This window comes from Gymnoscopelus braueri (assembly GCF_963280865.1).
Source record: "Gymnoscopelus braueri genome assembly, chromosome: 19".
Lineage (NCBI taxonomy): Eukaryota > Metazoa > Chordata > Actinopteri > Myctophiformes > Myctophidae > Gymnoscopelus > Gymnoscopelus braueri.
This window is the reverse complement of record NC_137621.1, coordinates 32,577,081-32,601,988: the sequence shown is the minus strand read 5'-3', so window position 1 is coordinate 32,601,988 and position 24,908 is coordinate 32,577,081. Positions and strand designations below refer to the sequence as shown.

Here is a 24,908-nt window from a genome sequence, read left to right as displayed (position 1 = left end):
TCCTAGTAGTTGTGGAAAGAAAATGCTACAAAGTAACTAATTAAGCAAAATTAGCAAGCAAACATAGCATCTATATAAAAAGTCAAGCCAGACAAATTTAGTCCCAGTGAAGCCAATCCATCCAATTCAACATTTTGATGGCATTTACTCTGACCTTCCTCATTCACTGTGAGCTGTGTGTGTGCGTGCGTGCGTGCGTGCGTGCGTGCGTGCGTGCGTGCGTGCGTGCGTGCGTGCGTGCGTGCGTGCGTGCGTGCGTGCGTGAGTGTGTGTGTTGGGGGGAATGCCAGGCATGACACCCAAAACCTGACTCTGAGCAGGTCGGACTAATGTAACCAGTTACTCTTTACTACATGATCAAACAAGTAACTTGCGTACAGTGCCCCAACGGCCATCCAGGTCCTTATCAAATGTCTTTTAACAGGCAGGCTGCCCGTTCCACGTTCAGCAAATATTCCTCCGGCCAAGAATCCCTAGAGAAGCAGACTGGTTTACGCTCCAGAGCTGTTAACAGTAACTCCAACAATAATGTCAGGTTTTAGACCCAGCACGAATGCTATGGGACACATACTGGGAAATTTACTTGAACAAAAAAAATCACACCCTGTGTGAAGTGGGCGGTGTCTTGCTAGCTAATCACAATACTGAATGGAGTCAACCAATCATGTACAAAAGATAAATACATTTATTGAAACACTCTTTATGATGGACGAAACCATAACTTGAAAAAAACAATTTTTTGGTTTTTTTCAAGTTATGGTTTCTTATATAGGGCTATGCACATGTGTCATGTGACACTGGCCAATCACAGTCCTGAATAGACTGTGATTGGCCAATCACAGCGCAGGATAATTGTACAAATTTCCTGGGCCCAGATCACAGCGCAGGAAAATGTACATTTTTCCAAATCTCACTTATAGGGGCGGTTTCACCGCCCAAAAAACTCTGACACTATAGGGATAGAGGATATTACTTATAACCAGATTGATTTAACAGCTGGACAGTCCCAAACAGCACATGAAGAAGTGAACCTCGATTGCCACAATTTTGCCAGCATAGATCTTGGTGTTCGTCATCATTTTGGATAATCTAAACAGGGATAGATATAAGCTCTATTCAATTTCAGAATAAACACATTTAGATGAGCTCAAAGCTGACCTCCAAACTGTATTCCACTGCAGAAGCATGTAGAGAAATGTTATGGTCATGCTCTCAAGCCATCTGGACAGAAGAAATGCATTATGGGCTGCCCTAGACATTAAAGGAGAATTCCGGACAAATTAAGTGTTATCTTTGATGTCTCGTTACTCACCTACCGACGTAAAAAGTGGCGTTCTTTTTTTCCATAGATTCCCCTGTCGTCATTTTTTAAACCCCCTCCGTTGTCATAATCCAGAACCTGGCAACACGAGTTGCCAGGTTCTGGAAAGAAACAAGCATCCAGTGTTAAATCGTTCGCCATTAACGGTAGCCTCGCAGGAAGTTTCAGCGCATGTTTGACTATCATGAGACTCTACAATGAATCGTAGTAGAGAAAAAAATAACTTTGCATCAGTTATAATAGTTATAATAGACGAATTTCCCTAACCCACGCGCTCCCATTATGACAACGGAGGGGGTTTAAAAAATGACGACAGGGGAATCTATGGAAAAAAAGAACGCCACTTTTTACGTCGGTAGGTGAGTAACGAGACATCAAAGACAACACTTAATTTGTCCGGAATTCTCCTTTAAACCGTAAATATTTGAGACCTCACCTTGGAGCCTTCTTAAAAAGCTGATGAGGTAGGCGAAACTACCCCTTTACATTTCTTATTTATAACAGCCATTTAGTTGTCCATGTTAAAAAGTACATACATTTTAAGTTGTTGGAATGTCAAGATTTTATTGCTAAGGAGTAAGGATTTGTCCCTCTGTTGTTGTAATGCCATGCCTCTGCCAAGTTTAGCTGAAAGGAAATGGGACAGGATGGAAGAGAAAGCCACTCAATGCTGAATCTGCTGTGCAGCTGCTTCACAATAGAGCAGAGGTTCCCAAACCTTTTCAGCTTGCGACACAAAAGAGAACTTTGGTGTCTCCCCTGGACCCAGACTTAGAAAAAATAAACATTATGAATTAATCATTTAAAAAATCAAAAATATAGAAAATATCTATAAGCTCACGATATGTCGCATCACGGTGCATTGTGAGCTTGTAGATCGGCTATTAAAAAAAAAAAATTAAACCTTGGACATTTTGGGGAAAATGTTTTCCATTTTCTTTTATATTTCTGTAGGAAAGGTAAAAAACGGGATACTCTCGACCCATAAAAGTTTGTCCGCGACCCTTTTTGATTTGCGGACCCATATGTTTGGGAAACACTGCAATAGAGCATGAAAACCTAATAACTGTGTCATCCAATACACATCACAATACCAATTAATACCAAGAATATGTTCTTTTGATGGTCTTCTCCAGCTGTGTGTGTGTGTGTGTGTGTGTGTGTGTGTGTGTGTGTGTGTGTGTGTGTGTGTGTGTGTGTGTGTGTGTGTGTGTGTGTGTGTGTGTGTGTGTGTGTGTGTGTGTGTGTGTGTGTGTGCGCGCGCGTGCGTGCGTGTGTGTATGTGTGTGTGTGTGAGAGAGAGAGAAAAAGAGAAAGAGAGACAGAAAGAGAGAGATAGAGAGTTGTCTGCACTCTCTGGCACACAATTATAAGCTACAGAATCCCCATCTACAGAGTGAGTAAGAGCTTCATAATCAAATATTGCTACTTATTTCCCATGCCAAAGATCTTATAGGCTTACACTGTTGATGAGAGAGAGCGAAGAGAGACAGAGAGACAGAGAGACAGAGAGGAGGTGGTAGAGGGTGAAAGAAAGGAAGGTAGGCAGAGAGAGAGAGAAAGAGAGAACGAGAGTGAGAGAGAGTGACTGACTGACAGACAGTAGTAGTGTTAACAGTGAGTGAGATACTGTAAGGCACGGGGCTACATTCACTAAAAAGAGGAAATCTTTTATGTATAATAAATGTAATGCATTAAAAATGCAGGACAGAGAAATTAATTCTGTCACTAGGGTAACTTTGTCTGGTGTGTGTGTGTGTGTGTGTGTGTGTGTGTGTGTGTGTGTGTGTGTGTGTGTGTGTGTGTGTGTGTGTGTGTGTGTGTGTGTGTGTGTGTGTGTGTGTGTGTGTGTGTGTGTGTGTGTGTGTGAGACAGTCATGTATCTGTAAGTATGTCATGTGAATTTGACAGAGAGTAAAGAGAAAGAGAGAGTGCACGTTATACAATTATTCATTCAAGGGGTGGGGTTGGGTATTATAAATCGACACTCTTGAGCGTGTGGAGTTTAAACAGCTCATGTGTAACGGAGGCTCTCCTAAAAAAACATTGTAGCAGTGGGCCAACTAAGTCTCCTTTATGTTTCAACAGACAGAGTACGGAGCGGAATCTATTTCAGTAAGGAACACAAAATGATCCATGCCCTCTCCCGAGCCCCCCGGGGAGGGAGGGAGGGAAGGGGGGGGGGGGTGCAGAACAGAGAACGGGGAATACAAATGAGAGCTTTATGCAGGGCTCTGCAGCACGCCACTCTCACGCTTCTCTCCACCCATGATGTCATACTGCTGGACACACACACACACACACACACACACACACACACACACACACACACACACACACACACACACACACAGAGACACACAGACATACAGACACACACACTTTCATAATCACAACGCCAATAGAAGAATTATTACATGGCTTTAGGCTGATAGGATTTCTCTATGGAGCCAATTAATATTAGGCACCAATGAAACCTCCATAAGGATGACTATAATAGAGGGGGCTCTTATTTAGTGGATGTGAGCAAGCTAACAAAGACATTATGGGTGCAATAGTTAATCAAACAGATCCATTTATCGAGCCGTTCTACAGATTGGCTATTTTTGATATTTGTGTCACACCGTTGCACGACAAATTATAAAATAGAATTACAGCAATTCATTGATACATTCATGTAAATGTTTTGAAAGTATAAGAAACCTGCATTTTGATTATTTGATTCATCAAAAAAGTAATTGATAGAATAATTGCTAAGAATGTAATTGATAATTGCAGCCCTAAGAGAAATACGGTATTCAACCCTCAGATAAAAGCAATGATAGTGCATTTGCACAGCCTCAACCCTGCCACACAGGTTATTTCAATAAGACTATATCTTGTAGAGTAAATTATAATTTTAGACTATATTATGTATGGCATCATGCCACGGCTTAATAATTTCAATACGACTTTTGAAAACTTTACATACAATGTGTTATTTTCAACCTGATATAAGTGAGTGAGCTACCATTGAGTACTAGGACTTGTGAAGTACAATATGCGAGCAGGTTTTTCATTTGCAGTTCCTAGCATCCAAGTAATTCATAGCCTTTGTTTGTATATCCTATGGTTTTACAAACAAATAAATGTAAACGTAGCTCATTATTTATCAGCAACATACATTTTTCAGAAAACTGACATTACATGTCAGAATACTGATTTTTTTTAGAATCGACCTCAGGTCTTAATGGGTTAATACTCTTTAGAATGAAATTAGACCCATCTTGTTTGTCTAGATAACAATATTGCCATTACCTCATAACACAGGGATACCACCAGGCCTATTTTTACATGAGTGCACAACAACCCTACTGTTGAAGAACCCTCAGGCAGTACTTCATAGAGACCCCAGGTACATTACAAATGGGTACTACACGATGGAAACGCATTGAAAACAATGCTTACTGACCACAAGGGTAAGGGAAAGGGATAACATTTCCATTTCGTTGGCCTGCCTCTGACAAATCAACATTTGTTCCCCCCAACGCTCAAAATATAGCCTAGTAACCCAAACATACTGTAACCCAATTCAACTTCTGTTGGCAACTTGGCCGCACCGGTTGAATATTAAGCCAATAAACAGGGCTTTTCATGAGGAGAATGTGACACCCATCCATTTTAGTTTAATCTTAGTATTTTTTCTTCCTTTTTTTCTTTTTCTTTATTGTGACGGTACAAAGGCAGAGCAAGGGACACAAGAGTGAAAGAAGGCATGGACAGGATTATATCACAGGCTCAGTGGCGAATGGAATTCTCTAAACCTAAACACTTTACCATTTACACACACAAACACACACACACGATTTAGATTTCCAACCCCATTAAAAACAATACTGACCACAATATTTCAAAAGGTGACATTAAATTCACCGGGAACTTCCTCTGACATGCCTGATAAAAACGGTTGGTCTAATAAAGGTCTACAATCACTGAAATGTCACCCTTTTGTAGCACTACTACACGTTATTGTTCTTTAAAGGAGTCCAGTGTGTGTGAGTTATCAGTATTTTGAGCTCTTATGCATTTTTTTATGGTTATAGTGCTGCCCATTTTGTTGGAGAACAATATTTACTTTACATGGCGTATCATTATGAGCATAACCTAGCCAACGGGTAAACATCGCGTCTGTTCCATCTCCAAACTGTAACAGAAGCTTTTAATATCCGCTGCCTGCTACAATATGTTTACCGACTATGATGGCTGACAGCAGACACTAAACAGATGCAAAATATCCCCTTATTGTGGAGTAGAATGATTTGATTTATGTAAATGCGCGCTCTCTGAAAACTATACCCAATTTACCGCACTTAATTGAACATGTGCAGTGTGTTGAATGTAAGGCCCTGTTCACTCCCTGTGATAAGAAACACAGTCATTTGTCACTGCGATATTATATATCAAGCAGTGTGGGAAATCCATTGCCCTTAGTATTTGTTCATAAAGAAGGCTAGATCCCAGGCTAGTAGGAGGCATGTGGTATTATGCAAGTCCAGAGGCATGGTCCTACCCAACCACTAGAACTACGCCACAACTTTGAACCCATAAATAACTTCAGTCAGCATCGGTATTCCGGTAGATTAGCCTGGACATACTATTTCAGCTTGCTCAGCATCTGGGAGGCCAGAAAGGTTATGTTTACAGGCTTGTAAAGCAATGCTTATTTCTGACTGGTCACGGTAATAGCTGCTGATTTCTGCCATCATCAGTGCCAACCACGGGATTTAGCCACAATGTCCATCTGTCCTGGCATCTCATGCGGGATGGGAACACGGAAAGGATCATGTGAGCCCTCCATCCATTCCCCAACCCCGCCCAAGAAAGAAAATGCCAGTGGTGGTGCAGCGGCTCTCCTAATCACTACAACATGTTAAAACCTTCCTTAAGCTGTGCTAGGCCTGCAACTTTTCTAAGGAACTTGACCTACATTTCTCCTCCTCTCCTCCTCAATTGAGAAAGCAGAAAAAAGTTCTTAATGCCTTTGTGAGATAGAGCTGAAACAGCAACTCCCTCTTCTCCCTCACACACGGTTTGCTGCAGCAGACAGGGTCCTTGTCTAGCCTGTGGAGTCTTGCTGCAAGTAAAAAAAATCTGTTTATGCAAATGCATTGAGGCTAAACGACTGTTTAGAAAACGTTAAAGGAAATATGTAATTTGAGGAAATGTACAGAATAGGAATTGCAAGGTTTGAAGGAAAATGTGGCTTTCAACTCATTACTGAGATACCACATCTTCAACTTGACATTTATTGTCCTATCACACGTTTACACCAAGTAAAAAAGGAGTGGGTGAAATTCTTTTGTACAAGGTTCCCATGAATTATGATGATGTATGATGACAGAAGTGGCAGGACACACACACACACACACACACACGCGCGCACACACACGTAAACATGTAATTACAAAACCTACACAGTCTGGAATGACAGCACTAGAAGATACAGCGTTGGGTAAATAAACAGATCAAATTAGATCATAAAAAGGAATGCTACGGCTGCTTTCTATTCTTTCATTTCCTGTCATTCCAATGCCATGGAAGACAGCAGCAGATGTTCAATAAACAGAGTGTACCCATCAGTACAAATCATAAGTAAATCAGAATACCAGCACACACACAGGTGTAGGTCATAATGGATAAAGGGACATGACAGGAATATTTCACTACCCTGCCAAACAGAAAAAGAAAGACAGAAACTCAGCAGCAGTCAACAAATTGGCACGCGCTGCCCCTAAACATGACTCAAAGACAGATGATTCAAACGATGGGGCAGCCTGGTTTGCAGAGCTTCTTTTTAGACTATTCTAAGCCTGAGCTGTTCGCACACTGTCTTCAATATAATCTCATCTACATCTGGCCCACATGGTATTGACACATCTCTCCACTGGCTTCTAACCTCCTTTTCTGCATTACTGAAAAAAAGCCCCAGAGATTTAGGCTACCACACAGCAAAGTAAACAGGTCTCAGATGCCCATAATCATGAAGCTATCAGTCATTTGAAAATAAGGCCATCTCTCTCCAACTGCAAAAGCAGGAAGACAGTCTAATGTTGTTTTAGTTGCAAATGGAATTAATTGAGAGAGAGAGACTTTATGAGAATGTCAAATTATAACTTGAGTACAAATTTTTCTTTCTCACATTGTTAACATTTCCAGCATTTAAAATGATCTGTTGCCCTGCCATTAAAGTTGAATTTGTCTAATGGAACAAATTTGATGTTGGACACTTTAGCCTAAACCAGACCATTTTGTTCATCTAAAAAAATACAAGCATAAAAATAACCAGGGTTTTAATCTTGATAAAGAGCAAACAGTGATGTCCCTCCATTTGAACCAGGATAATCCTTAACTGCTTGCAGTGGTTAAGCTGATTGTTAACTGGTGCACAACCAGTGGTGGACAGTAACGTAGAGCACGTTTACTTGAGTACTGTAGTTCAGTAAATTTTTGAGAATCTGTAACTTTACTTATTTTATAGTATTGTTTTATATATATTTTTGGGTACTTTTTCACTCCAATACATTTCAGAGACAAGTGCTGTACTTTTGACTGAAGGAAAAGGCCTTATTTCAAATACAGTGAAAACCGCAATCTCCAAGCTTTTTTGAAAGATTCAGGGAAATCTGTGCTTTTGGGGGGAAGATTTATACATTTTAATACAATAATGCATTGATATTAAAAAGAAAATGTACAATGTAAGTTGTACTTAAGTATTTTTAAAAGCATATACTTTTGAATACTATACTGTGTGCGCACACGCACGCACGCGCGCGCGCACGCGCGCGCACACGCACGCACGCACGCACGCACGCACGCACGCACGCACGCACGCACGCACGCACGCACGCACGCACGCACGCACGCACGCACGCACGCACGCACGCACGCACGCACGCACACACACACACACACACACACACACACACACACACACACACACACACACACACACACACACACACACACACACACACACACACACACACACACACACACACACACACACACACACACACACACACACACACACACACACACACACACACACACACACACACACACACACACACACACACACACACACACTATATATGTATAAATGTATTTATTGTCAGAAGGTTGTTACAGTGAGAGAGAGGAAAGGCAGGAGAGAGGGGAGACATGCAGCAAAAGCCCTGGGCCAGCTGTGGGAAGGACCTTAGCCCCACCCATGTGGAACATGCACCCACCAGGTGAACTGTCTGCACAACACTATTTAAAAAGAAACGTCACTCATGCCCATTGTAGCTGAGGGCCAGAAAAGAACCCCATTGGCAGACAGACCATTCATTTGAGCTCATCTCATCATGACATTCTGGACAAAGCAGGTGAAGCTTTAGTTTCACAATTTGGTTTGGTTTAGTTTCACAATTTGTTTTCATTTCATTTGTTCGAGGCATTACTACTCTCCAACCATTTTGTCATAAAGTTTGTCTAAAGTTTGTCTATCATTGGTCAGTTTCCGCAGGAATCTGACCAATTAATCTATTTAGTGTTTAGTCTGCTCCATATTGCCCGGAGGTCTATTTAGCCTGAGAGAAGTGCTGAGGACAAGCTTATACTCCTGTGCTTTATATTTACTTTCTCATCGGGTGCATCAAAGCACCCGATGACTGGACATTAAGGGCCCTCGCCTGCTGAGCCCAATAGTATTGAACCTCTCCAACCAGTGTAGGGAATTACCACCAACCATGAGCCAAATGGTGTTGTTGTTTTCTCTAGTTACTTTCTTACTCTACCAACTACATTGGCAGGAAATCAACAATCGATCTGGGGTGCTTTTGGTTTCTTAAGTTCTCCTTGGCTAGTAGAATAGTGAAAGTATCCAAGTAATTTGGGGATTTACAAAACCCTGAGGCCTACAGAAAAATAAGCATGTAATCCACGATAAGCTGTGACCAGCTCTCACTTTGCACTTGAACAGTTTTGACCGACACAGAGGGTCACAGCTAAAAGTTAGTATCTTACCCACATGTCTCCTTCCACCAGGGCTTTTCCAACTCTCACAAACACAGTGAAGATTAACCCATTAAGGCCTGAGGTTCCGATTCTACAGTTTTCTGAAAAACCTATGTTGCTTTATCAGTGGTTCTCAAACTTTTTCATGTCAAAGACCTCCAAAATTATATGCATTTGGCTGACCCCCAGAAGCAAAGATTTGCTTTGAAAATATATATATTCAAAGATTTGCTAAATATTTCACGATTTTTCAAAAATAGCAGATGTATATCTGCTATTTTTGAATAGCCAAAGTATACAATAATGGTTTATGTGGTTACACGGATGCGCTCCCGGTTTTAATGGGTTAATTGTTTCTCTGCTGGTTCAAGGCCATATTGATTTGCTCAGATCAGCATTAGTCTCTACCAAGGCAAAGTAGCACACCAGACAGGGTTGAATCAGGTTATGTTTTTCTGTTTAGGGCAGTAATCTAGTAGACGTCATAATTTGATGAACAAGCTGTAGACTTTTGACTAGACTTCCCGCAGCCTTACCCCCTGTAAGTGACCCAGCATCAAAACTGGGAACGCATCTGTGTAGCCACTTAAACCATTATTTGGTAGCACTTGCTATGCATCCTGGCTATTCAAAAATAGCAGATATACAAGCTCGTAGATCTGCTATTTTTGAAAAATCTTGAAAATGTGTGCAAACTTTGAATATATATATTTTTTAAGCAAACAGGGTCCCTGGAAAAAATATTTTGAGAAGGGGGTCGGCGGCCAAATACATATCATTTTGGGGGTCCTTGACATGAAAAGGTTTGAGAACTACTAGCTTTTTTCAAAAAACTGTTGCGATGTAGAAGACATTTGCAGAATCGGAACCTCAGTCCTTAATGGGTTAACATTCTGAGTGAATTTTTCAACATTAAGAAAGTGGTACGTTACCCTCCTCCCTTCATGTATAGCTTTGTGACTGATCATGTGCAGTATAATGAGATGACTCTCTTCCATTACAAAAGACATTACAAATTCAACTGAATGGAGCAAAAAATAAAAACAGACAGAATTACAGATTATGTTATTGGAAAAACAACGGGTGTACTGACAATGGGTGTACTGTAAAGAAGGAAAATCCAAAGTGATTAGTCAGGGATGATGCTGCATGAGGGGGAAAAACATCATCTGGGAGCAACAAAAATAAAAAGGTGATCAGCCTGCAGAGACACAAAGCAACTCAGATGGGATGACAGGGAGGTAGAGAGGACAGATGTTCCCTCCTGTCCTGCCCTGCCCGCCCTCTATGACCCGCTGTATCAGCAGGGCTGTGTGTGTGTGTGTGTGTGTGTGTGTGTGTGTGTGTGTGTGTGTGTGTGTGTGTGTGTGTGTGTGTGTGTGTGTGTGTGTGTGTGTAGTGTTCGATTTGCTGAGGGTGGGGAGAAATCCATGCCACTCCTTTTGATATTCCCCCGCTGGTCATCCATTTTTATCGCAGGTAGAGACATGTTTTATCCCTGCTTTTGGTCAGACTGAATTAAATACATGCAATTCCTTTTGGTAAATTGTCTGCTAGATATGCGGCCTTCGGACATAACATTCATATTACATGACAGGGCGATTCACTTGATTAATGGCTCCCTTGCAAAAACATGGAGCAATAGTCGCAAGGATGAAAATGAGGGGCACAAAGCAGGCTTACTCAGCTGTGTTCCTGAGCAAGACACTTAGCCCCTAACCGCTCCCTGGGTTCTGTATTAATAGTGTCCACTACTTCTAATAGCTAGGATGGGTAAATGCAGAAGACACTTTCCAGGCACAAAAAGGACAAAACTATTATTATTGAGGAGAACATCACAGGGACTACAAGAATAACTCAGGGGGACATCACCATAAACCAAAGTGACTTCACATTCATACAACATAATCACTTGACAATGACTTGCTTGTGAGAACGCGGGGTCTGGCCTGCAAGTATGAAAATAAATGAAACAGGCTAATAGCTAGAGGTCGTAAAATGATAGTGTTAGTAGAGAACATGCACAGCATGCAGAGACAACACGGCCAACACAGGGAACATAAAACAATGTGAGCCATTAACTGCCTCCCGGTCGGCCTACTCAAAATTCTCGCAATGTGAGCATCCTAAGCAGAACGGGGGACAAAAGGACAAGTGTTTTCTCTGCGACTCAAAGCGACATCTCAGCACTCTCAGCCTCCAACAGGTCCAAATATGACAGCCTACTGGGTCCAGCTGTCACTTGAGGGCCCACTCAATCCCTGCTCTGTCTCACAAACCTATATACCCCCCCCCCATCTCTGACAGCACTTAGCCCTCGCAGTGCCCACTGGCTCTCTGCTTCTGTTCTGTATGCCACGCCACAGAAATCCAATTGATGCCCACTTCAGAAACACCCAAGATGGCACACGCACACACACACACACACACACACACACACACACACACACACACACACACACACACACACACACACACACACACACACACACACACACACACACACACACACACACACACACACACACACACACACACACAGTCCTTGGATTTAAAAGAGAGGCTCAGGTGGTAATGTTGCCACTGTGATTGATTTTGTGCACGTGTAGGGGTCAATGATTGTCTTGGAGACACACTTTAAGAACAAGTGTGACTCTTGGATCTCGTTACAAATTTACAAAGTTACAAATGTTATGGTGCAATTCACATTTTCATCGTCAGATGTCTGGTATGTTTGGTTATTCTGCAACTCCTTTGGCTGCTGTACTGGCAGCATTTCCCTCAACCTCAGGGAAGAATAAATCCTGAATTTGCAAGCTGGAGTAACACAAATGTGTGCTGTACCAAACTAGCTTCCTTCTCCCTCTGTGGACCAAATCCTTACTGCATACTATTAAAGCCTGATTTATTCTTTGATGTACAACGTTGTGAGCTTGTAGATGGGCTATTTTCGGCATGCGACTGTTGTACGACGAAGCATAAATCAGGCTTAGCAATAAAGGCAGCTAATGTCTTCTCACCAGTCATGCTTATTGATAAAGTATGTGTGACAATAACAGCCTCACTTAGGCGTGCAGCTACATGCTACTGGCAATTATCATCCTACCACCATCCAAAGATTGCTGATTTATGCTTTTTCTCACCTGCGATAGGTGATTATTGAACACCGCCGCAGGTTCAGAGCTGCTTATGGCCTGAGGTGACTCTGGGAAACATGAGATCAGTGCAGAGGCAGCACTCCTATAAGCTAGGCCAGGCCATGCCTAATAGCCTAGGGCTTCAGGGACCTTAAGCATGGATAGAGCTGGGGTTATATGAAAACATGAGGAAATGATGAGAAAAGTAAAGTTTTGGAAATAACATAGTAGGCCGGAGTGATTCAAAGTGGCTATATTTGAATATCCCTGTTCTCCAATGATTTGACTGGCATTATAGCAAAGACATGGAGCATAGCAGTAGTGATGCAATATGCCAGGCAGATCCTAAGAATAGATGAGGATAGGTTACTCCTGTTTATCCTACATACAGCACGGATCACCTCCAAATTCACATTTTGGCAACAAAGGATTGTGTTCCAGATAGCAGTGACAAGCTAACTGTGGCTCTAACCTTACAGTTCACAGACAGGCTGCTCCAAACAGCAGCCTGGTGTTTAAGTTCCTTGCCTCCAGAGTCACACATGTCTCTGTTAGCATAATTCAACCATATTATGGTTGAATTCTGCTAGAACTTTCTTTCCCCTAGTACTCAGTTTCCCTTCCAGCTTTCTTACCATCTCAATAACACTAATGGAGGGGGTAAACCACATATGCATTAAGCAACAACAACAACGACAAAAACTGATGTGCAGTATCATGCTATTCATCAAGCAATACGGCCATCTGACAAGTAAGTGTGAACTTGACCAGAGAGGAACAGAGTGGGGACAGTCAGGACTCCAGTAGGATGTGACCCTATGTCAGCAAGGAACCAGGTACCCCATCGATCAGGGAATTCAAACACTTTCAATTAAAAATGCTACCTCTCAAATGTTCATTTGAAAATATATTAACACATCACCCAGTGTATAACAAACACACTGTGAGTTTGAATATAGCTGAGGAAATTCAAAGTCTCACAAAAGATCCTGAACTAAGTCTACTCAGCTACCACTCAGAGCCATCGGGAATAGCTTCCTCCTGGGACCAGCGAGTCCTGCAGAGGCTGGTGTGCTGGACCGAGAGAACCATGGGGACTTCACTCTCACCCTGCAGGACTCATAATCCAGAGGGTGTTTGAGCAGACCTAAAATGATTTTAAAGGACCCACATGTTCCCAGCTATGGACTATTGATATAGCCTAGTTCAACACATACAATTTACTGCTATTTGCACTGTGGTTAGGGGTAGAGTCTTGCCCAGGGACACTTTGACAGTTATACTCGGCCGAACGGGGGGCGAACCAGTGACCTTCCTATTATCAGATGGCCTCTCTACCCACTAAGCTACAAACTCCCCCAGTCTGTGTCCTTGAGCAAGACATTGAACGCCTAACTGCTCCTGATAAGGTTGGTGCCTTTCATGGTTTCCTCCTCCATCGGTGTGTGACTGTGAATGTATGAGTGAATGGGTGAATATAATGCACATTGTAAGGAACTTTGGACTTGCATGAGTGACAAATAAATTCCCCCTCCTATTATTATTATCATCATCACTTACTTGTATTATGCTATTTTTTTCAACATACAGTGTTGATCATTGTTTGCACAGTCTGGCAGAGTATGCCCCCCCCCCCCCCCCCAACATTTCACTGCACACTTGTATGAACATGTGACAAATAAAACCTCTTGAATCTTGACAAAGCTGTTATGGTGTTGGACAGCCAGTGTGTGTGTGGCCAGCTCACATGAATCTGTGATAGCATTGGATAGGGCTGCAGGTGATTCGACACCAGCTTAACAAGCAGAGTTCATCCTGTCTAAATGTTGAGAGACACGGGTCAATAGAGAGATCCAGGAGGCGATGGTGATTGACAGTTCAGTTCACACTGTAGGGTAATCCTTTCAACGTTGTCTGAGCCAATGATGATTGGCTCATGCAAGAAAACAAACTAAACACTAAAGTACTATTGTGCAAGAATCAATGTCTTTATAAAGATGTCCACTCCCCTCAGTATTTCATTTGATACAGTACAATGGCTAAGATGGAGGCAGCTACAAAAATACATAATGTTAATCTATAACAACTTATTTTTGGAGAGAGCAGAGGATAATGGCTTACTCTCAGTTTGTATTTTGTCTTTATTAAGACAAACAGTGAGAAAGGTAGAGTCACAGAGAAACACTGGCAGGATTCAATACCAAGGCCAGTTGCTGTAGGCTACATATAGTGGTCAGAGATTGGGGGCCTTGATCGTCATAATATCTCTTGGCACAAGAAGCATCATGTCTTATGTTAAACAAACTAGTATATCAGCAGTTGATGGCACATGGCCAGACAATAAAGCAGGAAGAGGTCATTGTAATATTCTATATTTAATATTACGGTATATACTATATACAGGTATTTTGTCTTGATCCTAAGGTTGGAGGTCAGGGTCAGCCACAGAACAGTTCCCCTAGAGCTGGTAAGGTCTCTGTCTTTCTCAAGGACACCAGAACAGTGCAAACATGTGGGGTCACAAGATCACTAGAACAGTCAGTGCACCTATGTGGGGTCATGGGGAAACAAACTTGTGACCACACGGATTGTGACCTTCTAGTGAGGCCCCGATTAAGCTACAGATCCATTGTTATTCTACTACTGCACAAACGTATTTTGCCTGAGGAGAGAAAAAAAAGGCATATTGTGTTGTGTTTGGAAGTAGAGCAAAAAGAGTCATTGGTATGAACAACACTGCTCCCCAAATCACAGTTTAATTATAAGTTGTGTTCCACAAGCCGACTACTGACCAAATTCTGACAGTGACAGCAAGCATTTATCATCTCAGGGTAGGACATCTGATGACCACAAACTCGTTTAGTTGTGTTATCATCCCGGCAGGACCTTGTCAACTTTCTCTCTCAAAATAGAGATCTATGAAATTTCCATCATGTAGTGGGTTCCTTTGGGGGGGGGGTGCTAAATTGACCCTTACAAGTGCGTAACTCTGACAGTATACAAATGGAACCAAATGGGTCAGAGACCTTGAAATCTAAAGGTTTGAAAACCATTGATGTAGTAGCAGTTAGGCGACACACCTTAGTGCAGGCGTATCACTGTCATTAATCTGAGCGACGTTTTGAGACTTTACAGTTCAATGCAATTGAGACAATAACCAATTGCCATACAGCCTACCTACGTAATGATGTATACTATCCTATTTTACACAATGATTTAGTAAGTAATAAGCAAAAAATAATTATAGGGGTGCAATGTCATCGCATGTGGACGAACGCTCAGTGGATTGCAGACAAAAAAAATCAAATGTGCAGATATTTAAATGCATATTTAACTAGTATTCGGGCATTGTAAGCCAGGACACACAAATCAGGAATAAAGGTTAAATGAATGATACTGCGAGCTGGGGGCTAAGCCGCTGTGCAGCTGTATGTGACAAATGACAGCTTGCCCGTCTGATGGGTGGTGGTTTAAAGTTTAAATGGCCCATTGGACCCGGTGGTCGCGTCTTTCTTACCTCGGAATACAGTTCGGGGAAGATCCATCTATTTCCCATGTGGCGAACAGGTTCATCGGGACGGGTCTGTTGAGAGCCCCGCTCCCCGGGAAACTCAACCGGCCACTTCTTTCCGCCATGGTTCGGTTCGGACGGGCGAGAGACGCCCGACGTCCAACCGCACCGAGCTGGGATCTGCTGTAAACAGCAAGCTGATCCAAAACGTTGTGCGTCGAGAATAAAGTTTTCCCCTCACACCCGCGATTAGCACAATGTTGTGTGTACAGTAGAGGCCGTGCTCATGTCTGCGTCCTTGTATCCACCAGGTCGGGTATCCAGTTCACAAACTGCAGTGTGAGCTTGTTGTGGATCTACCACCACCACGCTACCATCCATCCATCGCCACCCCCAGGAAATCACGTCATCGGCGGGTCTCTCGCCGCTGCATTCTGTTCGCTACGCTTGCAGGTGCAGTGCAGGACTGAAACCGTACTAGGCTGCCTTGGGCATAGACCCAGAAGCCGTCTCGGGTCGATGGCCAGCTTGGCTTTTTGTCATTCAGTGCCAACTAGCCCCGAGTGGCAGCCAACAGCTTTTAGTTGCAGTATATAACCCAGGCAAAGAGCACCCACCCTTTCACTTCGTACTGCAGCTGCAAACGGGAGGCTGTCACACGGACAGGAAACACAACCCGATCTTGCTTTGCACTTAACTACTCAATATGGAATAAATCTGGTCATCTGATCCATTAGCACACATTACATTAGAATGATTAATGCACGCAGTACATATACACGATATAGTTCACATTTTCTGCGCTTAGTCTAAGGTAAAGGCACATACCTTTCCCATTTAATTATCTCGTTTAAATGTGCATAGGCATACTACTGCTCTAGAATCGTTAATCACACTTCAAACTTGAACTCGCTCCAAAAGCAAACAGACAGTGCCATCGTGTGGTGAGCCCATGGCCCATTTTCTCTCTGAATTCATTTTAAGTCAGTGTCAAATAATGAGCAGATTTTCCCCATGCGCAGCAAATCACACAATTAGAGTAAGGAAGGAGCATTTATTAAATTCAAACAATTTTAATTTATGATTTGTAAACATTGGTGTTGATTCCCCATACACTCACTGAGATCTTGAACTTCCCAGAAACACTTGCTCATAATTGTTCATCTACAGTATATGCGTGCACACCTCAATAATCTCTCAAACAGTACAATTTGTGTTCCAAGAAATAAAGCCTTCTAATAAGGTTCTTTCGTCACAGTACTGCAAGGGAAAACCACTTAATATGCAGTGATTGTTTTATTGTAAGATGCCAGCATTTTAATTTCCAGATGTTGCTCTGCTATAACAATCTCATAGGTTTCTCATGTTCAGACTTATAAACAGAAAACATTACAGGGTAAAACTGAAGATAAAGCAATGCAAAATGGAATAATCACAAACATAGACAAGGTCCTGTTACTCATGGCAGTATCAATTCAAAACTAAGCATACATATAAGTACTTAGATACGGGAAGAAAAAAATCAAAATCAAAAACACCATTTTGAGATGTCAGCATTTGTTTTCACATAGCATGGAAATGATGCTAAATATATAGAAGCACCGGTTATGTTCGGTACCTCACTGAAAAGCAAAATCACAGTATCACGAAACACCATTAAGTTGACAAAAAACAATTAAAATGTAGATCCTGTAAAGTTAATGTAATCCCCTTGTCAAACCAGTATTACTATAGCAACAAGAGTAAGGTGGATGGAATCGGAACATGGCACTTGTTAGACCATAGACCGTACTCTCGGAAGACATGTTGACAGCTTACCCAATTACACATTTTAAATTACGTTTTACGACACATGGTTAATCCAGATGGTTAATATCTTGAACAATGTGGATTACATTACTGCCCCAAAAAAGGTTCTTAGAATCTTTAATTTAATCAAATGGAGGGTTTTCCAAAGTAAAATATCAGTTATTAAAGTTGTAAGAAAACAAAGAAAAAAGCATCTTACTTTGAAAGCACATCCAAAACTAAGCATTAGAAAAGAAAACTTCCCACGACTTACAAAGCCAATGCTGGCACAATCACGAGCAACGCTCTACTTTAAAAGAAGACTCACCACTCCGCCCAGAAAACCCCCTTGCTATTAGTACAAACCTGACAACAGCCATCACACTGGCCCTGTAGTCTGCAGCTAAGGTCTTCATCATCAGTCCATTCTAATGCATAGAGACACAGTCTCAGTGCTGGCTTTCTGCTGAAGCAGAGCGGGAGCGAGAACGGGAGCGGGGGGAACGGGAGCGGGACTGCTTCTTCTGAGCAGGTGCAGGGGAGCGGGAGCGAGACCTGGAGCGCGAAATGGAGCGGGAGGGAGAGCGGGCTGCGGCCCTGCCTCCTCCTGCAGAAGTCTTCCTTTCTGGTGTGCGGCTGGTGGACTTGCTCCTGTTGCTTCTGTTGCTCCTGGAACGGCTTCGGGAACGACTCTTAGAGCGCGAGTAGCTGCGGGAGCGGGAGCGGCTCTTGCTTTGACTGTTGGGTGAAACGAGGTACGTTGGGTTATTTTCTTCCCACCCTCTTCATTAAATGAGTTTGCTGTGCACAATAATAAATGTAGTAGTTCTTGGAGCATTGCCGTCATACAACAGCACATGTGAAATTTCTCATCTGCATTTAACCAAGCCCAACTATTAGAAGCAGTCTGGAAGCTCCATTAAAGCCTGATTTATACTCCCAAGTTCGGAGGGGTACAGACGATGGGCGGAGCCATCTGTGCTTTCTATACGTCAGCTACACCAAGCCCCACAGCTTAGAATGTAATAATGTCTGCAGAGCATTGGACGGCCCACCAGTATAAAATAATAATAATATGGCACCCAGGAATTGTTAGGGGTAGTGTCTTAGGTACAGTTGACAGACTGGGCAGACAGAAGAGTGAGCCTTCGGATTAGTGTAACTAAATGAAATATCAATCTTGTGGTGCCAACAATGTGCAAAATAAAATGAATGTTCATTAAGATTAATGTTAGTGACTCACCTCCTGCGGTGATCCTCAAAGATCTTCAACTTGCGACCGTTCAAGTCTGTTCCATTGAGCTTAGAAATAGCATTCTTCATATCACTGCGTGACGCAAACTCTACCACCCTGGGGATATTAATGGAGGGAAAAAAATACATTGTCAAATACACCCAAGTAAAATAAAATATAAATACATACAATTAATTATTCATCATTTAAATAATAATTAATTGATTAATAATTTTGTCTCTATAGATGGGTTTCCGCGCGACGTCATCACAGAGCAGAGTGTGCAATCTGCGCATGCGCGGGGGAGAACGAACCGGAAGCGCCATTCACTCTATTGTTATTTTCGGGATTTAGATAGGCATAATGCTGCTATTATAGGCATAATGCTGCTATTATATACAAACAGATCCAACTTCCGACAAATCATTTTTATTGAGTAAAGAAGATATTACAAACTGCATCATTTAATCTACTTTCATTAAACCTGGTGAAGACCATTTATTTTCTGAATGTACAATGGCCAGAGCTGCTGCGGGTAATAGCGCCCTCTACAGGCTCATCCCGCCACTGCGCGCGCATCATCCTCTCATGTTTACAAACAGGAAACCCATCTATTAGAGACAAAGGGAAATCAGTAAACCACAGGAGAACCCACCCTTCATTTTTGTTGGTTCTGTGAGCATCCACGAAGGTAACTTCTCCTGCTTTTCTCATCAGGTCTTTCAGGTCCTGTTTCAAAGCACAAGCGGAATCAGTGACAAAACAAAAAATGTGCGATGTGCCTTGAGAGCCTTTTCAAACCTGGGATTGAGAGAATTCAGTAAGCAAGGCAACATGAAACCAGCATTCACACCTGTAACTGGGGATTATCTAAGGTTTACTTTAACAGCAAAACAATATCAAGTTGTTGATATGTTCACTTTGCAGTGGAGCAACATAAACAAGGATCGACTTCATGAGTAGGCAGCTTTGCCTTTTAACAAAGAAATACCTTATACATCCCATTATAATTGGTTGCATGAAGTCACTTGTTGGTGGGCAAAGAAATGAAACGCAAAACAATTTTTGTATTAAGTATTTAACACTGACTTTGAAATATTGATAGGCATTAAGTAAAAAAAAGAAATTGTATTCAAGGCTTGAAAAATACAAGTGTTTGATTATAGAGTTCCACTATGACAGGGGAACGATGTTAAATATTTTCTGTCTAAAAGGCTTTAGTTTACCCTTTTGCTTATGGGACCTACCAAAATAAATGTTTTTTTTTCACTAGTGTGGGCTCACAGCAGCTCTTGACTTTAAGATAACTATTGATCCGAAAAAGGTTAATTTCACTGTCAGCCATTTTGCTCTTACATCACCCTAAGGGCTGAGAAACCACAACCGATAGCATGGGTTTCCCACCCCTGAAGATGATGCAAGAGCAATATGGTCAATATTATTTGCATAATAGAACTATTCTTCCTTCTGCTTGTCCTTTTAAAAGGTGGTAAAATTTACTCCCATCTTTTCCACCCACCCCCTTCACAAAACCAATCACATGAGTTTTATACTACTTACCATTCCAAACCCAGGAAGATATTAGCATAGAGCCACTTGTCCAAATAGCAAATCGGAACCAATGCAGTGTGTTAAGCCATTGAGAAACGACCTCGGCCTTGACTCCGATTCCGGCCTCCACAAGTAAGGAACCACCAGAGAGCAAGTAGGGAGTGCAGAGGGTGTGCGCCCAAACTCACACCTCCCCCAACTCCATCGGCAACAGAAAAAGACCCAAACGGGGAAGAGTAGTGTAGGGACCGTAGATTTGAGGGGGGGCTGTTACAGCAGTCGGGGATGCCAGACCACAGAACCTCCAGACTGTGGCTAGGGACATCCTAAGGCTACTGTATCCTGCGCTAGACCACTTTCACCCGCTACGGGGCCCAGCCAAGACTTAGACCAGCGAGCGGCAACTGCGTGTAAGGAGAGGCACCAAATGGACACTATTCAGAAAAAAATACAACCAGGAGAGGGCGCTATGCACTTTAGACCTCTCCATGGAGGGTGTGCATGCAACTCCAATTAAAAGGATACCATAATAGAACAGCTGGTGTATATAAAAACAGTTATATGTTCTTGTTAGAGACTGCCCGTCAGCATTAAAAATGCTTTCTCTGAAAGAAACAGTACTTGAACAAGAATCGGGGTATTGCTACTAGTGTCTTTAACCAAATAGCTCATGAGTATAGTGAGTACATTTCTCCGTTTTGTTTTTAATCATGAGTAATGCAAATTATCGCAGACCGTTGAACTAAGTGCAGTTTCATATTTGTAAATAATGGGTTAGACAAGGCTGTATCTAATACAAATGTAAAGGAGGAAAATAAAATAAACTAAAGTGATCCCTCACCTGCCAGCTAATACGCGACGAGAGGTTCTCCACAATGAGTCTGTGTTCTGTCCTCACAGGAGGGCCATACCTGTAGGGGAAAACATCACACTTAGCTGAGACAAAAGGTCATAACCACGTCAGTCACAAAGTGTTACATTTGGCTACAGTACATATGCAGGAAGAACAAATGGCTGCAATCTCTGTGTGGGCTGGGGACTCCCTTTTTCATTGGTGTGTCTGTCGCCTAAACCCTAACATTTAACTTCACAAAAACTATGCCTAAACCTAACTCTAACCTTAAACAGTATGCCCAACCATAATCTCACAGAAATTATGCCTAAACCTAACCTCAAAATCCTGTCCACCTGGGCTGGTACCCTGGAGTCAAGCCCCCGCTTGCTTTCTGCAGACCTTGGAGCTAATGTCAATATTTGATCGCCTTTCAGAGGCAGCCGAACTGGCCTCAGTTTGCAGATTGAACTGACTTTGTTGATGTGGTGTTATCTTTACAAGCACCGCTTTAATGAACGTGCACACTCATGCACAGTAAAATTCTCACTGTTGGGCTAATCTGGACCTGGCAGGGTCCTCTTGGGACCATTTTTACACTCCATTTAACACAGGATTTTACTGTGTGAGGTGTCCTTCAGAACCTCTTGTCACTTTGAAAAGGTGTCCTCCCCCTCATGCCATCATGGCTCAGAGTTAATTTCTAACAAAAAAAACCACCATTCCATTTTCTCTAACTGTTCTCTTTTGGACTTTAGCTTGGCTGTTATAGAGAGTTCATTGCACCTCATAAAACTGAAAGATGATGACCCATACCCCTGCATATAAACAGCCCATGTCTGATTACCATTAACAATAATGCACTAGGAGAATTAGTAAATTACCACAAGAAACTTATAGGAAGAACAGCAATAGCTGACAATTACATTCTTTGTCCAAATATCGCCTTGTTTTCCCGAGCTAATGGGTAGTATCACATTTCTATACAATCAAATGTTGATACTACCCATTAGCTGGGAAAACAAAGATATTTGGAGACTGATAAGAAATAAACAAACATTTGAAAGGCCAATGAATAACCCGTTCTGCCAGTTCGGTTGTTGTACCTGGGAATTGCTATTACAATGACAAAGGCCCCTTACTTTAGCCTGGTAAACCCTCCCTCCGGAAATCTCATTTCCATTTCACTCCTGAAATCAAATGGAAATGAGATTTCCGGAGGGAGGGTTTACCTAGGCTACCCTTACTTAACTTCTCGTCAATTTCCTTGGCTGTACCCCAAACTGAGTCTTTTTGCAACAAAAAATACTTGGTGTTAATCATTGCTAAATACTACTGTACCTGGATCCACTGCTGCGAGAGGCGCGATAGTTGCCAAACCGTGGTGAAAAACGTCCCATTCCTGGACCACCACCTCCGCCGCGACCACCTCCACCACCACCACCACCACCTCCTCCTCCTCCACCACCACCTCCTCCTCCACCACCTCCCCCTCTCCTGGAGCGAGCATGCTCAATTGTAACCCTAATAAAAAAGGGCAAAAAATATACAATTAATACGGTGACAATTCTGTTGAAATAGTAGGAAGGACGGTGAGCCTAAGAGTAGCCCAGTCTCGACAATCTTGCCACATTTGTAGAGACTTTACAGTTTTGTTTAAGTGCCAGTTATACCAAAATAAACACCTATAAAGATCTCTTCAGGTCAGCAACCAAATGGAATCCGTTTGGCGTTACTCTTGAGGACGGGACATCTTTAAATAGAAACACTCGTTCCCAGAAGCGAACAAAGGGGGCGCCCAAAACGAATTGTCCCAACACACAAAATGTACACGAAGCGATTACTGAAATCACGTTAACGTTACAATAGCATTACCTCTCACTGCACAGTTCTTTGCCATTCAACTCGTACACAGCGTCGTCTGCGTCCCTGTGGTCATCGAACTCCTGGTGAATGCAATAAGTGGGTTCAGTAATGGGGCACAACACAGTAGCAGTGGTGGTAGTACTCTACCACCACTGCTGCAATACCACAATATAAAAATACTCTGTTACAAGTAAAAGGCCTATCGAGTTAAAGTACAAAAGTATTGGCATCAAAATAAACTTAAAGAACCAAAAGTAAAAGTACTAAAATGTTTGAAAATAGGAGATCTACAAGCTCACAGGAGCTTGTAGATCGGCTATTTTCAAATAGCCCATATGGAAAATAGGGCCTAAGTGGTTAATGTATGTTTTATAATATAACTTATCTGCAAAGTAACTTAAGTTTTCAAATAATTGTAACGGAGTAAAAGTACAATATGTTGCCTCTGAGGTGTAGACGTAAAAGTATTGGAAATAATCCACTAATGTATAAAAAAAAATACCTCAAAATTGTAAGTACAGTACTTGAGTAAATGTACTTAGTTACTTTACACCACCGCACAGTAGAGCTAAGCTAACATCTGATGGCTATGCTAACGTGCGTATTGCTGTATTGATTCACGCACACAACAAGGCGGCCAAAGTCACACGCACCACAAACCCAAAGCCGTTCTTCAGGTTGATCTCCCGGATCCGGCCGTATCCCTTGAAGAACTTCTCCACGTCTCTCTCCCTGGCGTGGGGGCTCAGGCGGCCGATGAAAACACGACACCCACTCATGACTAGCTGAAAAACGGACACGAGGTTTAGCATTCAACGGGTTCAACCTGGTTAATAATTACCCAAAATAAACCAGAGATAAAGCCGACGTAGTGTTACAGGCTTTATCAAAGCAACGCAAACGCGTGCCGATGTGCGCGTTTAAGTGTTTAAAAAGGAAAGTTAGCTTACATTATTTATTCGACTACTTCTATCGGCGCAGATACTACTACACATCGCACTGTAGTTTTAATATTCTCCTTTTTTTCCAAACGCACCCGCCACAGTACTTCAAAACAATGAAACGAGTAACACAATAAAACCGTCTAAAGGTGCTAATAAACGTAGCTAAACTCACCAGATTTATGTTATTTTCTTGTTTCGGTTGTTAGTGGTGTCGACCGCTTTGACTCAACGACGCTACTGGCCTGTATTAAAATGGCGACGGCAGATAAGAGGAAATGCTGGCACTGGGTTGCCAGGTTGGGCGGGTAACTTTGAACTTTACGGATAGCAAACAGGGTTGCCATGTCCGCTTATTATAAGCGACTTTGGGTTATGTTTTTGTAAAGTGGCTTGTAAATATTGGTGGTTGCAGGTTGCGGTTTTTCGGCTTGTTTCTAAAGTGTTTGGGCTTGTTTCCTAATGTTGTTAAACCAGTGGTTCTTAAACATTTTCATGTCAAGGACCACCAGATTAATATGTATTTGTCCGCAGACCTACATCTGAAAAAAAATTGTGCCAGGGTCAGGGACCTCCCCCCATACAAGATTTGTGTTGTTAAAATGTTTCAAAAATATAACAAAATTATATATTTAAAAATAAAAAAAACATAGACCTGGATGCTTGTTTCTCTCAGTTAAATTGAATGTA

General features: G+C 42.2%; 2 protein-coding genes across 14 annotated transcripts in view; both read right to left on the bottom strand.

Annotated features, from left to right (window-relative positions):
* The window catches only part of pacs2 (phosphofurin acidic cluster sorting protein 2), a 78,595-nt gene extending 61,980 nt beyond the window's left edge, over positions 1 to 16,615 (bottom strand). For all 13 annotated transcript variants that reach the window (XM_080415090.1, XM_080415102.1, XM_080415101.1 and 10 more), the window contains exon 1: positions 16,013 to 16,615. In XM_080415090.1, coding sequence (XP_080271216.1) covers positions 16,013 to 16,131 — 119 coding nt within the window. In that variant the 5' untranslated portion in view covers positions 16,132 to 16,615. The remainder of the gene's footprint in view (positions 1 to 16,012) is intronic.
* Positions 16,616 to 17,040: 425 nt separating this feature from the next.
* On the bottom strand, positions 17,041 to 24,525 carry srsf5a (serine and arginine rich splicing factor 5a). The gene is made up of 8 exons (XM_080415018.1): positions 24,394 to 24,525; positions 23,931 to 24,062; positions 23,287 to 23,357; positions 22,753 to 22,935; positions 21,421 to 21,490; positions 19,684 to 19,757; positions 19,038 to 19,145; positions 17,041 to 18,532 (listed from the first exon to the last, which is right to left on the bottom strand). Exons 2-8 carry the CDS (start codon positions 24,054 to 24,056, stop codon positions 18,244 to 18,246), a joined length of 921 nt encoding a protein of 306 aa, XP_080271144.1. The 5' UTR covers positions 24,057 to 24,062; positions 24,394 to 24,525; the 3' UTR covers positions 17,041 to 18,243.
* Positions 24,526 to 24,908: the final 383 nt, after the last annotated feature.